The 17,998-nt window shown below is 40.4% G+C and overlaps 1 protein-coding gene across 3 annotated transcripts in view; it reads left to right on the forward strand.

Moving 5' to 3' along the window:
* Rcl1 (RNA terminal phosphate cyclase like 1) overlaps positions 1-17,998 on the forward strand; it is a 73,612-nt gene that overhangs the window by 40,382 nt on the left and 15,232 nt on the right. For all 3 annotated transcript variants that reach the window (XR_011704096.1, XM_027943072.3, XM_071600611.1), the window contains exons 4-7: positions 2,578-2,652; positions 4,117-4,241; positions 13,040-13,165; positions 17,632-17,788. Coding sequence is in view for 2 of the 3 variants with exons in the window: in XM_027943072.3 (XP_027798873.1) it covers positions 2,578-2,652; positions 4,117-4,241; positions 13,040-13,165; positions 17,632-17,788 (483 nt within the window). In the remaining variant the exon portion in view is untranslated. The remainder of the gene's footprint in view (positions 1-2,577; positions 2,653-4,116; positions 4,242-13,039; positions 13,166-17,631; positions 17,789-17,998) is intronic.

The following is a 17,998-nucleotide window of genomic DNA, read 5'->3' on the forward strand; positions in this document are numbered from 1 at the left end:
ATCCAGTTCATAGTACTTGATAAAAATAAATGTTATTGGTATATGTATTTACTCTATTATAGTTTTCTTGTTATTTTAGAGTTTATTCCTTCTACTTATGAAAAAGCTAATTGTAAAACAACCCCACGAAGGCCCCTTCAGAAGGGAATTCCAGAAGAAGGCATTGTTCTCAGAGGAGGTGACAACTCCATGCATGTTATTGCTCCTGAAAACCTTCCTGTGGGACAAGATTTGGAGGTAGAAGATAGCGATATTGATGATCTTGATCCTGCATAGACCTAAGCTGATGTGTTTGTGCCCTAGGGTTTTTTTTTTTTTTTTTTTTTTCTTTTTCTTATACCAGGGATTAAACCCAGGGGTGCTTAACGACTGAGCCACATCCCCAGCCCTTTTTAATATTTCATTTTGAGACAGCATCTTGCTAAGCTACTCAGGGACTCATCAAGTTGCTGAGGCTGTCTTTGAACTTGTGATCCTCCTGCCTCAGCCTGCTGAGCTGCTGGGATTACAGGTGTGCGCCACTGCACCCAGACTGTGTTTTAGTTTTGAACAAAAAAGTTTAAACAAAAAATAAAAATGACAGATTTAAAAATCAACCATACCGTATAGCCTAGGAGTGTACTTGTCTGCACCATCTAGATTTATATATGCACACTTAGCTGGAGGGGTGGTGTGCATCTGTAATCCCAGCCGCTTGGAGGCTGAAATGGGAGGATTGAGCAACTGGGCAACTTAGCAACACCCCCATCTCAAAAAAAAAAAAAAAAAAAAAAAGTAGGTAAGAACACTCTGTGATGTTTGCACAGGGACAAAATTACCTAATGACGTGTTTCTCAGAAAATATCCCTATTGTTAAGTGATGCATGACTGAATTACGTTTTGGGGTATGCTTAGCTTTAATATTTAATTAAAATAAGCTAATCTTTAATAGGTTTTCCTCGTCATTGCCCCTGCCACACCTGATCCATTCTGAACACATTCCCAGGCTTTACAGGTTATTTCTACTTCTGGTTAATTTTCTAATACCCAGATATTTAGTTAGAGCCTATCTTCTGCTATAAAGCCTCCTTGGAGATCATTCTGTCAAATCAGCCTGTGAAAATTGTTAGCAGCTTGGAGACGAACCAGCATAAGGTTCTTATCTAGAGACAAGAAATTGAGATGGTTGTGATTTTTCTCATTTGTGGCTGTGCAGCTAATTAGAGGCAGAACCAAGACCAGGATTAGGGCTTTCTCCTATATCCTCTGTTTGTGCTACCTTCCCTCGCTGTCCCCTGATAGGGTCAGTCTTCTCAGGATCAAGGAGGAATACCTGTTTCTATTAGAGGTTCCCCACCCGCTGTAGTGCTGAGGATTGGACCCAGGGCCTCCTGCATGTGAGGCAAGCACTCTATCGACTGATCTATATCCCCAGCCCCTGATTCCATTAGGAACTAGTAGGGAATGATTCTCTTTCCCATCATGTTAGTAGTCTTTTTTGTTGCTGTAACCAAAATACCCTACAAGAACAACTCAGAAGAGGAAAAGTTTATTTTGGCACATTTTTTCAGAGGTTCAGTTCATGTTTGGCCAACTCTGTTGCTCTTGGCCTGAGGTGAGGCAGGATTTCATGGTAGAAGGGTGTGAGGGAAGAAAGTTAATCACCTTATGGTGGCTAGGAAGCAGAGGGTGTGCAAGGAACCAGGGACAAAATATAAAATCTCTACTGTATGCTCCCATACTAGTCATGACCCACTTGCCTATAGTTACTCCTCAGTATTTTTAATTTATCAAATGGATCAGTCCACTGATTAGGATACAGCTCTCATAATCCATTTCACCTCTGAATATCAACACAGGAACTTTTGGAGGATACCTCATAGCCAAGATATAATGCCCATGTTACAATTGAGCAACGTTTGCTTATTTTTAGCTATACATAATTTGGATGCCATCCTGATATCCTATGAGAAATCCACAAATTGATAAGGAAGACCTCAGAGCTCTGAATAGGGAAGAGATAAGAATAACACTTGGCAAAAGTCTTGCCGTTAACTGTGAATGGTCTTATAATTGTAATTTGGGGTCTGTGTTGCCTCATGGGTTTTGAGACTATAATTCCCTCACTACTCTCCCTTCCCATGTAGAATCAGCACCTTCATCTGGACTCTTAGGTTAATATTGAATAGTTCATTTGGTTTGCTTTTACTCTGAGTGCCACCAGCTCTAAACATTAAAAAGATTACTGAAAGAGAATGATAGTTTCTTTCACAGTGTGTATACCTGTAAAAATGAGCAGAGATCCCAGTTTGTTTGTTCTATGAGCCCTGCAGTTTCTTCATGCCTATTGCATGTAATGCTCAAGGAGACTACAAGGTAGGTATAGGTCTCCATGTCATCGGTGAGGAAAGCAAAGCTCAGAGAAGCCCAGTGATTTGCAAAATCAGAGACTTAACTTGGATAGAGCAGTTGTAGGCCAGCATTTTCTCTCCACCAAACTGTACCACCTACCTTGTTGCTAACCCTTGCCTGTTTTTTGAACTCTTCCTATCTGCCCAAAGTTTAATTAAACTTTTTTTCCCTTCAAATACTTTATAGGTTGATGTTCTTAAGGCAACAGCTCTCCCTCTGTTGAAACAGTTTGGGATTGATGGTGAATCCTTTGAACTAAAGGTAAGAATATATTGAACTGTTGGCTATATGTATGTTATCAGTTGCTTGGAAGAGCTCTGTGACTCAGTGTGTATGTATGTCACAATTGAGGTTATCATCTTTAAGAAGTCCCAAAGGGCTCATGAACCAAACACTATAAAGTTTGAACTGAAAGGGACTTGCTAGTAATGGTAGTAGTGTCCAACAGTCATGTTGTACATTGTGGTAGGTGCTGTGGTAAACATTCTACATGTATTAACTCCTGTACTCCTCACACAGCCCTCTCCATAGCAGTTAGGAGAGCAGTAAGGATTCTGTTCCTAATGCCAGTCTGATCTCGATATAGTTTGTGTTCAGGAACCCCCAACGTGAGTGTCCCTCAGATTTTTCAGTATTTCTAAAACATAGTATAAGTGATTTAAGAATCTGTTTCCTATTTAAAAGAATTTGTGTTAGTCAGCTTTTTGTTGCTTATGACCAAAATATTCTACAAGAACAACATAGAGGAGGAAAAGTTTATTTTAGCTCACGATTCAGAGGTTTAGCCAATGGTCGGCCAAGTCCATTGCTCTGGGCACAGTGAGGCAGAACATCATGTTGGAAGGGCACAATGCAGGGAAGCTGCCCCATTCATGGAAGCCAGGGAGCAGACAGAGGAAAGTGGGGAAGGGACCACAGTGAAGATGAACATTTCTAGGGCATGCCCCCAGTGATCCATCACTTCCAGCCACTCCCCACCTGCCTATAGTTACCACCCACTCAGGCCCTTTAAACTAGAAGGGACTGATTAGCCTACAGTGCTCATAATCTTATCATTTTACTTGTTAATATTCTTGCAGTATCTTTTTGGAGATACTGTATATCCAAACTTTAAGAGTTATATCAATCTAATGTGGTGATACTGGATATCTTAAGCTGTTTAGCATATTTATTTTTTAAAATTGATCTCTTTAAACAGGGATAATGATTTCTTTTGGGCTTAATAGATCAGGTATTTGCATAGGAGAGAAAGGGATTCTTTTTTTTTTTTTAATGTTTATTTTTTAGTATTTGGCGGACACAACATCTTTGTTTGTATGTGGTGCTGAGGATCGAACCCGGGCCGCACGCATGCCAGGCGAGCGCGCTACCGCTTGAGCCACATCTCCAGCCCAAGAAAGGGATTCTTGATAGCTAAGAAATGGGATCAGCTGGTGAACTGGGAAGAAAAAATAGGTCACTTTGATGAAATGACCTACCCAGGGTTGTAGATAGATGAAGCAAAGCCCACTTTGACTTGGACTTGGACATGCTGCCAACAGCACATACCCTCTTGCAGGTAACACAAGGTATTGTTGGTTTTGAAGGGATTGACATTGAATATGAAAGGACCATCTGCCTTGAGGAAGAGCTTACTGGAAAAATGAAACCTCTCTGGATTAGGTGTCAGAGTAATTCACTGCTTTGCTGCATCCTTGCTTCATCACTCTTCATCATTTTGTGCAGATTGTGCGTCGAGGAATGCCCCCTGGGGGAGGAGGTGAAGTGATTTTCTCATGTCCTGTAAAGAAGGCCCTGAAGCCTATCCAGCTCACAGATCCAGGAAAAATTAAACGTATCAGAGGAATGGCGTATCCTTTTGCTTTGAGTTTAGATTCCTTATTTTTTTTTTTATTGCTTTACTAAGATAAGAATTACTAATAGCTTTACTTCTTCCAAGGATTATTTACATTTTAGGCAACAGCCTAGGGAAAGATTTTAGTTAAATCATACTTGTTAGTTGAGATACAATGTTTTATTATCTGCCTCACCATGCTAGATTGATTTGTTCAGTTTTTTTCAGTTAATGTTTAAGCATATGACCCTGGGGTATGAGGTCTTCTCCTAAGGGTTTGGTTTGAGAGTCACAGACGAACTGCAGTCCCTTCCCTCCCTCAAAGGAGCTCATCATATGATAAAGGAAACAAATGATACAACCTTATAGTTCTAATATAACTTGCAAAATGGTATATAGGAGGGTGTGCAGTGGGTTTGGGGCATTGAGAGTAGGGATTCGCCACTTTTGTCTAGAGGATTTAAGAGGGCTGGAATAATAAATAGTATCTACTATTTATGTGTTTACTGTGTGTATTTTGACAATCATTTTATGTACCTTATTTTTAAACTCAGAAGAAGAACTGAGTTTACTCACATCTTGTTTTACAGATGGGGAAACTGAGGCTTCAGAAGCTTAAGGAATTTGTTAATACCATCACAAGGCCAATAATCGCAGAACTGGAATTTAAACTCTGGAGCCCAGGCTTTAATCCTCTTTTTCCTACAGAAAGGAGAGACCATTCGAATAGAGCCCTGAAGGACTGAGGCTTGTGAAATGGAAATAGAAAGGGGGAGTGCTTCAGACAGAGCAGTGCACCTCTTAGAGGGGAATAACAAGCAAGGCAGTGTGGCTGTGGTGTGGCTGGCAGTCAGGTGAGTCAGTGGCATTTGATGGGGAAGATGATGGGGAAGACAGGACTTCAAGACAGGTAAGAGTCAGTAAATAGCTGAAGGGCATGTTGAGGAGTTGACCTTTATTCGAAAATCAGTGACTTTCATCTGGGAAATGAATTTGTATATCAAGAGAACACCTTTGGTGATAATGTAAGAACTTTGGCTCACTGTGGACATTTTTGAAAATCAGATTTTAAAAATACCACCTAATGGCAACACTTAGAGGCAAAGGTAATGGGATTATTGTTGGGCCTAAAAGAGAGGCAGTGAGGGTAGTGGCCAGAGGACAGGTAAGACGTGCTATTGAGAGGCTGTAGAGGCAGTGTGGGTATGACAGCGGGATGACCTGGTCAGTGATAGAGGAATAGGGAGTTATTGAGGATGATTTTGATGTTTCTCACTGAGACACCCAAGTAGATATGTGTGTTCTGATAGTAGCTACAAAATTTGGGGTGGAGTTGGGTGAAGGTGGGATTGAGTTTGGTTTTATACATGTTGAGTTTGTGGGTCCTTCAAGAGTACTACAGGGTGGTAAGTATAAAAGGAAATTAGAAATGTAGCTCTCTAACTTGGGCAAGGAGGGGCTAGAAAGAGTGATTTGGAGTCAGTTACCAGGTAGAACGAGAAGAGAGTGGAACTCTGAGAGGCCACCAAAACTGGAAAGTAAAAGCAAAGTAAAGAGGAGAGTACAGCCTTTGGGAAGTCCAGGTCAGCACTGCAAAGGCCCCCGAAGAGACTGTGTTAGGGTGGGGAAAGAGCTGAGGTCTTTGGGAAGAGCTATTTCCAGAAAGTGATGCATGCACCAAATGGTGATGTGTTGGAACTTCTCTTTTCGGAAACTTATTTACTTCATGGTACTGGAGATTGAACCCAAGAGCACTCTACCTCAGAGCTACATCCCCAGTCCTTTTTAAAAAATTTTATTGTGAGACTGGGTTTTGCTTTGTTCCGCAAGCTGGCTTCAAACTTACAATTCTTTGGCCTCAGTATGTGATTTCAGGCGTGTGCTAACCATGCTTTCTTCAGAATCTTAACAGGTAAGAGAAGAGGAAAAAAGATGAGGTGGTAACTTGATGAGGAGAGAGTGTAGAATGCCCTCCCTTTTAAGAAAATGTTGGTAATTATTTGAGTGTTTTGCAGATTGGATAAAGTGGATGTAAGTAGGAAAGAGGGCGATTGAAGAATTAAGGTAACAAGGTGTGAGTAAAAGGCCAGGGGCTGGAGTAAGACAGGTCTGGGTTCTAATTCTGTTTTGTTGTTTGCTGATGATAGCACTTTGGTTTCAAGCCCTGGTTGACTCATATATCAGTGGGGCTATTGTGTCTACTGCGTGGGTTTGCAGTGAGGTTAAATGAGGCAGGAGATACACAGTAAGAGGTACAGGTAAGTTACTGGTAGATGGTGGCTGCTGTTATTTTTACTCTTATTTGAGGGATTCAAGTCTATAGGCATATAGTAAGGATGGCTGAAGATAGAACTGTGTGGAGGTGAGTAGAAGGGGATTGGGGTGAATTTTTAGTTTTTTTTTTTTTTTTTTTTTTTTTTGAGAGAGAGAGAGAATTTTAATATTTATTTTTTAGTTTTCGGTGGACACAACATCTTTGTTTGTATGTGGTGCTGAGGATCGAACCCGGGCCACACACATGCCAGGCGAGCGCGCTACCACTTGAGCCACATCCCCAGCCCCAAATTTTTAGTTTTTATTGAGATAGGGTGGTATCGAAGATAAGAGGAGCAGCATGGTAGGACAAGGAGAGTGACAAAAGTTGGTAAAGGTGTGCTATTCCAGTTATGTAGTAACTGAAGATAATAAACAGCAATAAGATAAGAACAGCAATAAGGGCTCGGCTTAAGTTGAAATTTTGTCATGGTGGCATCCTAGAGGGAAGAGTAGAGAAGGCAGGAAGGCTAGTACTTTCAATAATTCAGAGTGGGAATAAGATAGACCTGAATTTAGATCCGGTTCTCTTGTTTTCTTGCTGTGTGACCCTGGGCAACTTAGCTGACCTTTCTGAGCCTTATTTTCTACAACTTGAAAACGGGATGGACAGAATTCTGGTTTTATTATTAAGAATTAAATACAATATTGTATAGGAAGTGCTTGGCAGAGTGCCTGGCAGGTTGCAAGGGCTCAATTACTTTCACCCAGGGGATGAATACACTTAACCAGGTGGGTGAGCAGTGCAGGACGACAGGTGGAAAGAGGTAGAGTGTGGACAGTTACGTCATTGAAACAATTGCCAGTATGCGACTTACTCGGTAAGGTAGCAGGACTCACTGTCCTGGAGAAGGCAGGAAGTCAAGGGATTGGAGATCTTAATAGATTTGAAGATCACGTGTAACAGAAGTAGATATGTATGCTGTGTGGAGGGGTAGGAATTATGTTTAGGGAATTCTGTTTTGATGTTTTAGTTATTAAAAGAGTTAAGATTCTAGGTACAGACAAGAGAGCTAGGTGTTGGAGGCAAAGGAGGTGGATGAGTTGGACAGTGACTTTCCTGGAAGTAGAGGAAGAAGGTAGGCCAGGATGCCTGCTTCTCAGGGCAAGGTGTGTGCTTAATGTTTTGCATTTCTCAGGAATTTTTACTGAGAAACAGGGATGGTCTTACTTGGAGGAAAAGAGGTAATCAGAGGCCTTGATTAACCTGAATAAAAAGTGGTGAAGGACATGGAATAGGGTGGGCTGCATAGCCACAAGATGGAGAGAGTAATTGTTACCTAAACGATCAAACTTGTGGTGCTGCCTGAAGTTCTTTGTAAGAATCATCAAGAGCAGAGGAATAGCCAAGGATGGGGGCTCATACTTCCAGTTACCTGGGAAGCTGAGGTAGATGATGAGTTCAAGGTCAGATTGGGCAACTTATCAAGATCGTATCTCAAAATAAAATAAAAAGGGCTGCTGGTATAGTTCAGTGGTAGGGCACTAGTCTACATATCCAAGGCCCTCGGTTTGTTCACTCCCCAGTGCCACAAATGGGAAAAAAGGAAAAATAAAAAAGAACAGAGGAATATATAACAGAATTTCACTGGTTTATTGTCTGTTTTTGCATGGCTGTCCTGGGAACCACCTAAGGGCCAAACCTTATATGTGTGAGAACATGGGCAAATTGAGGAGAAATGATTCCTGTCCTGGAAGCCCCCAACTTGATTGATAGTTAAACTGATTGAGTGATTTCCTAAGATTGTTCAATTCTGATATTCTTGGATTCTGAGGAGCTGGAAAAAAAGGCTATAGAGAAGGTTATAAAGAAATGAAATACAGTGTGACTAGGTGTGTGTTTCTTTGTTTTTTGTTTTTGGGTCCCAGGGATTGAACTCAGAAGCATTTAACCACTGAGCCACATCTCTAGCCCTATTTTGTATTTTATTTAGAGACAGGGTCTCACTGAATTGCTTAGTGCCTCACTTTTGCTGATCCTCCTGCCTCTGCTTCCCAAGCTGCTGAGATAACAGGCGTGTGTCACTGTGCCTGGCTAGGTATGCATGTTTTTTAAAACCAAAAATTCCTTTTCTACTGATCCATGTCAATCACTTATAGATGGATCTTATTGATAAACACAATGTATTCTGCCATATAAAGGACTCCAAAAAGTCAAATCTTATTTACGGCCCTTGAATTGTTTTGCATTTTTCATTGTTGTCCAAAATGCTGTAGTTAAATGGCCTTGTACATGAAATGCTATACACTTTCAGGAATATTTTGAGTTTTGTTGCTTTTCCTTTTTTGAGATGTGTTTCCTTAATGTTGTATTGTGGCAGTGAACTCTGCTTGGAATCCAGTCTGTGGTCCATAACTGTGATTTCCGGCAGTGCGCTCTGTTTGTTTTGATATGGTCTTGTCATAATCCCTTAGGTTTCATGGAGGCATCATACTGGGGTGCCCCTGTGCTCTCTGTTGTGAGTATTCAAAGCCTGGCGAGTGTTCCTTTGGTGGTGGTGGTGGGATGTGGGAAGCCGCGAGGGTTTACAGAGAACATAAAAGTCGGAAGAGTTGCTGGTGCCCTGGCACCCCCCTGGATGCAAATTTGTTTTTCCCTGGCTTCTCCTGTTAGTGTTCCTTGAACCTTCCCTGTTTAGAATCAAGAAAACACTTGCAAGGTCTCATGTTTGTCTCTGTCTTAAGGGAGATAAAGAATACCTAAACCATCCCCAATGTATCTCTGACTAGTAGAGGCTTTCTCTCAACTCCCCAGGAAAGTCAACACAGCACCCTTTCTCAGATTACTGTCTATGGATCAAACATTCCAGCCACTGGTCTCCGGAACTGCCCATTAACAAACACCTCAAAGGAATGTAGGTTTGAATTATCATCTTCTTTGCCAGTTTTGGAGCCTGGGAAAAAAGAACTGCTTTTGGAAAAAGCTTTAATTTTGTGGTTTGTTTACTTGTAGGGCTGGTTGGCTGTAGGACTGAGCTCGCTGTTGGTTTTGCTCACAGGAGGGCTGAGTTGGGAGAGCTGTGGTTGGGAGAGCTGTGGTTTTAACTGAGTTCCTTCCCAATGCATCTTTTTTCTCTTGCATTCTGTAGAATGATGACCAACCAGCCAGGGCCTGGGAGGATGCTGGTTTAATTCCTGCCAATACTGTGAATAGACAGTAGTTACCTTTTAATGAATGCCACCCACTGTGGATCTCCCTCTGCCTGATGTGAGGCAAGAGAGAAAGGAACACTGTTTTAGTTTTATCGTGTTGTCCCAGAGCTCATGATTTGGTACATAAAAATTAAATGAAGTAGCTTATAGATGTATTGGGAATGAATTGGAATTTGTGGAGTAATCTTTTTTCCTTTCCTTGATTGTAGGGAAGGCACTTGAGAAAGTGTTCGTGTTCGTCTCTTTTCACTTAAAAAACACACCCTTCTTATCATCCTGGTTTCTATATTTTTGGAGGGGTAAGAGGAAGATTTTTTTGGAAGTCAGATCTGTTTAATATTGAGCAAGTGTCTTAGTTCTGTTTCTTAAGGTGAGCCCTAGAACTAGGCATCATGGCCCTTGCCATAGGGTTGCTGTGAGCATAAAATAAGGTGATATGGGGCTAGGACTGTAGCTCAGTGGCAGAGTGCTTGCCTAGCACGTGTGAGGCACTGGGTTTGATCCTCAGCACCACATAAAAATAAACAAATAAAATAAAGGCATGCTGTCCATCTACAACTATAAAAAAAATTAAAAAAAAAAAAACGTTGGGAGCCATGAGTGCTGTGGATTATGTATTAGGATACATCATCAGTCCTGGGGAGGGTAGGTAGGTTTAAGCCTTCAGGGTGGCACCCACTCAGTCCAAAGGGTATGAGACTTGGGACAATTTGTCTAAACTGTCTGCGGTTAGAAGTATGTTCTGGACAGAAGCAGGGGTGATGTAACTGGACTGTGTGTGTATTGAAAAATCCTTCTTTGCTCTTTCCTCATTTCAGGTTTGTCCTTTTTGTCTAGTCAAATATTTATTGGGTATTTCTGGGTACAAAAGTAGTGTATCGGAGAGTTGTAAGGGATACAGAATCAAAGTTCCTGCCTTATGGAATATGTGGTCTTTCTGAAGAACAAGAGCAAGATGTGTGCATGTGAAAGGAGGTACATGGTGAGTTCAGGGGAAAAACACAGGTGGGTGCTGACTGGAGGGTTATAGGAGAGAGAGAGGGAGGGAAGGAGAGAGGACTCTGGACTGGAAAATGGTAGAAGGCAGTTCACACTGAAGAATTTGGACAGTTTGAATGTGTGTATGGGGGGTTGTAGGGAGTGATAGTGCAAAGCTGGGGATGAACATACTGAGCAGATTGAAAAGTCTTACAAAGGACCCTGAAGAGTCAGGAATCACTTGGAGACTCACCAGCCTAAGGGAGATTGCTCTGTTAGTAAAATGTTCAGGATGAATCAGATGTTGGTGGTGGGGGATGTAAACGCCAGGTCAGGTTCCTTGTATAGCATTTTGTTTTTACAGTTCAAATGAAAATTAAATGTGTTGTTGACAGTAATTCTTGAACAGCTAGGCTGGAATGGCACCTTGCTTTTTGTGCTGGACTTGCCATGTGGTTCATATCAGGGTGGGAAGGTGACATTATTTTTCAATTTCTTTAGTCCTACATATACAGTCAGCTTTTGACCATATATTGCCCCTGAAAGTGCTTAATACTTTTGACATGTGGGGTTGGGAAGAACCAGTCTCTGTAATAAAGTCTGATTTTAGCTAACAGTTTTCACATCCTCAAGCACCAGCCTTTTACTTGCTTAAGTAATATCTTCCTCCTTTCTTTTCGGGGTGCCTCCTTTGGGAAGTGCTAGGGATCAGTATTTTTGACCATAACATAGCAGATGGAGGAGCCTGTATCGTACACAAATGGAATAATTAGTTCTTAAATAATAGAAACAATAGGATCTGTAAGTTTGAAAAAAACAGTACTCATCTGGCTCTTTGATTAAACATTTTTTGCTTTCCCTGTCAGCATATAGGAGGTGGGTTGGAATTGGCCCTGGTGTGCCTCAGAGTGGTGTCTGTCCTGACCTTAGGTTCTTAAGAGAAAGACTTCTTGCTTACAGAAGTGGGAATGGATAGAGAATAGAAAAGTGTTCTCAGGTGTTGAGCTTGAAGAGAACCTGGCCCATGACTTGCAGAGAGGCAATTGTCTTCACTCCTAGAGTTGAGCCATTTCTAGATAGAGGGGTGTGAATAGAAAATAGGGTGAGGGCAGGGATGGAAGAGCTCATGTTTTATATTTTCCAGTCTCTGAATTTATGTTTTTATTTAAAAAAAATTATATTATATAAGTTGTTGATAGATATTTTTAAATCTTTTATTGATTTATTTTTTTTCAAATACACACAGGAGTGGAATGCATTGCAATTTTTATTACACATATAGAGCACAATTTTTCATATCTGTATATAAAGTTTGTTCATGCCAATTTATGCTTTATACATGTACTTTTTTTGCATTACAATTCTTAATACACATATATACCACAATTTTTCATATCTCTATATAAAATATGTTGACACCCAATTCGTGTCTTCATACATGTACTTTGGATAATGATGTCCATCACATTCTACCATCCTTGCTAATCCCCTGCTCCCTCCTTTTCCCTCCCACCCCTCTTCCCTATATTCATCTATTCCTCCCATGTTCCCCCTCCCTACCCTACTATGAGTCAGCCTCCTTATATCAGAGAAAACATTCAGCATTTGTTTTTTTGGGATTGGCTAACTTCACTTAGCATTATCTTCTCCAATGTCATCCCCCATTTACCTGCAAATGCCATGATTTTGTTCTTTTTTAATGCTGAGTAAAATTCTATTGTATATATATGCCACATTTTTTTTTTATCTGTTTATCCACTGAAGGACATCTAAATTGGCTCCACACTTTAGCTATTGTGAATTGTGCTGCTATAAACATTGATGTGGCTGTCTCCCTATAGTATGCTGTTTTTAAGTCCTTTGGGTATGATAGACCTTTATTTTACTTATTTTTTTTTTTTAAAGAGAGAGAGAAAAAAAGAATTTTTCAATATTTATTTATTTTTAGTTCTCAGCGGACACAACATCTTTATTTTATTTTTATGTGGTGCTGAGAATCGAACCTAGCGCCCCGCGCATGCCAAGCAAGCACGCTACCGCTTGAGCCACATACCACATAAAAATTACTTATTTTTATGTGGTACTGAGTATTGAACACAGTGCCTCATGCATGCAAGGCAAACGCTTTACCACTGAGCTACAGCCCCAGCCCTGAATTTATGTTTTTTAATTTTGACCAATTAAGCCTTTTATAATTATAATGAAAAAAAATTGAGTTATGGTACTATAAAGTTAAACAATGAAACACAGTTGGAAAACTATGTTACAACTGTATGTTATTACAGTTCCAAAACACTTTATCAGCTTTAGAACTGACTTTCTTCTATCCTGGAACCCAAGGAACATGACACCCTTAACCCCAGATTGCAGGTACTCTGTACGTGTATCACCTCAGATGGCAAACAGGATCGTGGATTCTGCAAGGGGCATCCTCAACAAGTTCATACCTGATATCTATATTTACACAGATCACATGAAAGGAGTCAACTCTGGGAAGTAAGTGTCTTCATTTTGGAATCTACTTTTGTAACTACCTTTGGTAGCTACATGTCTCTTCTGGGTAAAGTTAAAACTGCCAGCTCTGAGGTTGGGTAGCAGGGGAAGAATTATTTCAGAATTAATTTCCTTCCAACTTATTGCTTCTATCACCAATAGGCACTTCTGAGTCACTGTCACTTGGAAAACATCCCAGTGACCAGGGCTAGGAGCTTAGGGTCTAGTTCTTAACCGTTGGGGATTAAACCTATCTATTAATAAAAAGTGATTTGGGCTTTAATGCCATCTACACTCTAGCCCAACAAAAATTTAAAATGAACAGATTCTTACACCCTGAACAAATAACAGTACAGGGGGAAAAAATTCTCTGTCATTTACCTGCAAGTCAGCTTATTTCTCCATTTGTAATAACAACACACCTAGATCCAGAGAAAGTTGTTATTGCAGATTTGAATTGAGTTTACTTAAAGCCTTTGGTAAAAAAACTAAATATAAACTGAAATTTTAAAAAATAGAAAAAAACTTGAAGATGTCTGCCGAAAACTAAAAAATAAATATTAAAAAAAAAAATGGGGCTGGGGATGTGGCTCAAGCGGTAGTGCGCTCGCCTGGCATGTGTGCGGCCCGGGTTCGATCCTTAGCACCACATAAAACAAAGATGTCTGCCGAAAACTAAAAAATAAATATTTAAAAAAAAAAAAAAGAAAGTAAAAAATTTGAAGGAAAATTAAAATGTAAATAGAGAAAGAAATGATCTGCATAATGCCTGTTTTGGGTTTTGTTTGTGTATTTAGAAACTGGGAAGGTAGGGAAGCAATTAAATCCATTTTTGTTTATTGCCTACAGAAAATTCAAGGAATAGTACAGTGAACACCTGCATAGCTTCCTATTGCTTATAGTTAGCAATGAGTATTTTGCCACATTTACTTTATTTCTTTGTGGGTTTTGTTTTTCTGTTTTGCTGAATCATTTTAGTGTGAGCGATGGCATCATTACATTTTGAATCTGAAGTTTTTAGGTTGTGTCTCCTAAAAATAGTGTGAAGTTGGTTATTGTGGGTCAAAGTTAACTTTTTCTTAAGTGATAGCTGATCCTTTTCACACCTAAGGTCTATTTTAACTTAGCAAAAAGAAAAGAGGAACGGTGGGGAAAGGGGTTAAGTGTGAGTGAAGATCTTTGACCTTGGTGAAGGTGATTTCAGAAATATGATGTTGGCTCATAGTTCAAAGCAACAAAGGTGGTGGTGTCAGAGGTCAGGGTTGGGAAAGGATTTCTGTGCAAAGCTGGGGGTTGGGAAAGTCAATGATGTCTTCAAAACTTTGATTTATTACTCAAGCATCAATAATATTTTCTTTACTTACACATTGAAGGTAGTTGCTACAGAAACAGTGCCTGCCTGCTATTGCTGTCCCTCCCCCACTCCCATCTTGGCTGTAAGTCTGGAATTATGTTGTCAAGCTGTTTTCTGGAGAAGGATTACAGAGGGCTAGGGAAGGATAGGTAGCTGCAGAAGCTGTCCAAGTGGCCTGATCTTGATAGTCCTTTTTTTTTTTTTTTAAATCTGGTTGATAGCTTTAGCAATAAGTGGGCAGGAATGAAGCAGAGCAGGCCTGAAGTCCATGCTGACTGCTACCAGCTATAGTGGAGCTTTTAATAATGCCTCTGACTCAGCTGACCCTAGTGCATGATCAAGTTTCATGCTTGCTAACAGTGAGTAGAAAGAAGCCTTACTACATATGAATCAAGATGTGGACATGATATAGATCCATGGGTCATTGACTCCATGCTCCATTTGCAAAATGACATAAAACCAATGTATGAGTTAAGTTTGTGTTTAATTTTCTAAATTTCCAGTTAGAGATAACAAATGATGATCTTTTTTCTCTGGTTTTAAAATTAATGAAGTCATGGATGTGTATTTTTCTCTTCTAATTCAGTGAAATATCCACAAGTTGGCTTGTTCAAATACAGGAGTGAGTTTATTTAACATCATCTACCATTAGAGATGAGTGAGAATTTATTCTGTGGCCATGGTCCAGGACCCAGAGGGCTGGCAATTTTTGGTGGTCTGTGTCAGTGCTATGACTAGCATGCGTATCGGTTCACTGTGACCAATTTTCACTCTCAGAGGAAATACTTTGTTTCCTAGCCCTTTCCTATTTGGAGGCTCTCCTTTTCATCTATACCAATGCAGATAATCAGGTCACCTGATGGCTTGCTTCGTTGTCAACCTAATATAAATTAGGCCCAATAATGTACCCACCCCAAATTGAGGGGAAAATAAGAGTAATATACATAAAGCTCAATGTATATTCTTTATTTTCACTAAAAGTTGCCTAATATACTATGTGAGCTGAGTGAAGTGGTGTATACCTGTAATCCTAGCATTTGGGAAGCTGAAGCAGAAGGATTGCAAGTTCAAAGCGACTTACAACTTAAACTTAGCAAGGCCCTAACCAAATTAATGAGACCCTGTCTCAAAATAAAAAATGAAAAGGGCTGGGGATGTGACTCAGTGGTTAACCTAGGGTTCAATCCCCAGTATCAACAAAGAAAACAACTAAGTGGAACAGTACTGATTTAACCACCTTAAAAAATTCACATGGAAAGGAAAATTTGAAAATGCAGGTCAGTGGGTTAAAGCAGCAGTATCAGCCTGTCTTCTGGGTCTCCCTTCCTCTCTTTTCTGGGTTTTTTTTTTGCATGCTACTTCCTCTGTGATAAGCTGTGTGCCATCACCCTCCTCCTCCTGGTCAAGTGACTCAAAGGCAACTTGGGGTCGTGCTAGAATTTTTAGGCATTTCTGATGGTGGGTAATGTTAGCTTGTTAAACATGAGTCAGAGTGCCCTGAGCCTTTGCTTAAGTGGGTAAGTTGTTGTGCCCCTTTCTCTTAGCAGGTGTTACTAAATATTGACTGATTAGATGATTGAATTAATTGAAATTATTTGTTTCTTTTTTTTCCCCTATGGAACTGGGGATTGAACTCAAGACCTCACACATCCTAGGCAAACACTGAGCTACATCCCCAGTCCTTTTTTAAATTTTATTTTGAGGTAAATTATTCAAGCTGGACTTGATCTTGTGATCCTCCTGCCCCAACCTCCTGAATACCCAGGATTACAGGGATGCACCACCACTCCTGGTGACAATTTAATTTTCAAATAACTGATCAGTATAGTTCTTCCACATCGTGATCTCATGTATACTTAAAACCTTATTAATGTCATAAATAGTTTTTCTCAAACAAATAATTTTGGCTAGTTTTCTGCTGGACAAACAGAAGGTACTTCATGAACAATGTTGAGTTGTGTTGAAGAAAGCAGGTCATTTGTTGTTGATTGCAAGTCACATGTGACTGCTGTTGGGAGAACTATATCTTTCTTGATAACACTTTTACTTAAAAGGCAAAGTAGATTTGAGGTACCAAGTCTTAAAATTTTGAGAAAAGGTACTTTTTTTTATTGTTTATGGAATGTTGTTTTCATTGGCTTTGTGTGTGTGTGTATGTGTGTGTGTGTGTGTGTGTATGTGTGTGTTTAAACTTGTTGCTACTCTTGTGTTTACCACAGTACCCCCAGTTCCTGGCCTGTGGGTGCTTTCCCTCAGATGCTTGTTGGATACATGAGTGAAAGAGTCTGCTGTGGTCCAGAACAAGCAGGGTGTTATGTTAGAGTTTGGCTGTTGGGTGGTAGAAACATTATGAGAGAGAACACAGTGCAAGCTCTTTGGTTATATTAATTGAATTCTGAGTTTAGTGCTATCCTATGAGGACAAAAATGTAAAGGTATGTCTTATCTAGGCCCGGTCTGGTTTGTGTCATGATTTTCGTTTTGGGAAAAACGCCTGATGTTTCTCAAGGAAAGTTTTGACCAGTGGTCTCCAGAGCCTATATGCCTCCTGGACTGCTGGTGATAGGTTGGAGTGAGTGCTGTGGTGGAGAACTTCTGTGGGCTTTTGGGTCTGTAAGATGGGCATTTGGAACTCATTTCAGTCACTGTATAGATTTGTGGACTTGGTTCAGACTGCTTAATCTCAATATTTTTCTTATTTGTAAAATTAAAATAATAATAGCTCATATGCAGTGTTTGTAGTATCACAAGTATTATTTGCAAAGCCCCTAGCTCCATAACTGGCGGAAAGTAGGTACTCAATACCTGATAGCCCTTGAGGTTATCAGGTACTGTTGATTGTTACAAACTCTCACAGTAAGAGCTTTTGCAGCTAAGGAGGGGAGGGAGTGGAGGGCTAAGAGGTAAAGCAATGCAAACTTACACCTCTGCTAGTTCTGCTTTGTGTGACCTCACTATGTCATCTGTTATTTCCAGTGTAAGCTACAGGCACTCTAATGCTTCATGCAAACAGAAGGAAGCTTTAGGACACAGTGCCATCCAAAAGATGTTTCTGTTCTCTACTTGCTGGCCCATGTACCTTTACCAACTAAGTGTCTGTGTCTTTGAATCCTTAGGTCTCCAGGTTTTGGGTTGTCACTGGTTGCTGAGACCACCAATGGCACCTTCCTCGGTGCTGAACTGGCCTCCAACCCACAGGGCCAAGGAGCAGCTGTGCTTCCAGAGGACCTTGGCAAGAACTGTGCCAGGCTTCTGCTCGAAGAAATCTACAGGGTATGTCCTCATCCTCTGCTTGTGCTAGGAGAAGAGTAATCAGGGAAAAGCAGTTTGGTGTCACCCATTCTTGGTGTTCTCCAAGGGCTTAAGCCAAGGAGTTAATCTGCACCTATTTATCAAACAATTTAGCATTAACTACAGCAAAGAAGTTTTAATGGGGGCAGAGAAAGAACTGGAATAGGCAAAAGAGTGAAGGTTAAAAAAATA

The sequence above is a fragment of the Marmota flaviventris genome, chromosome 13 (genome assembly GCF_047511675.1).
Source record: "Marmota flaviventris isolate mMarFla1 chromosome 13, mMarFla1.hap1, whole genome shotgun sequence".
Classification (NCBI taxonomy): domain Eukaryota; kingdom Metazoa; phylum Chordata; class Mammalia; order Rodentia; family Sciuridae; genus Marmota; species Marmota flaviventris.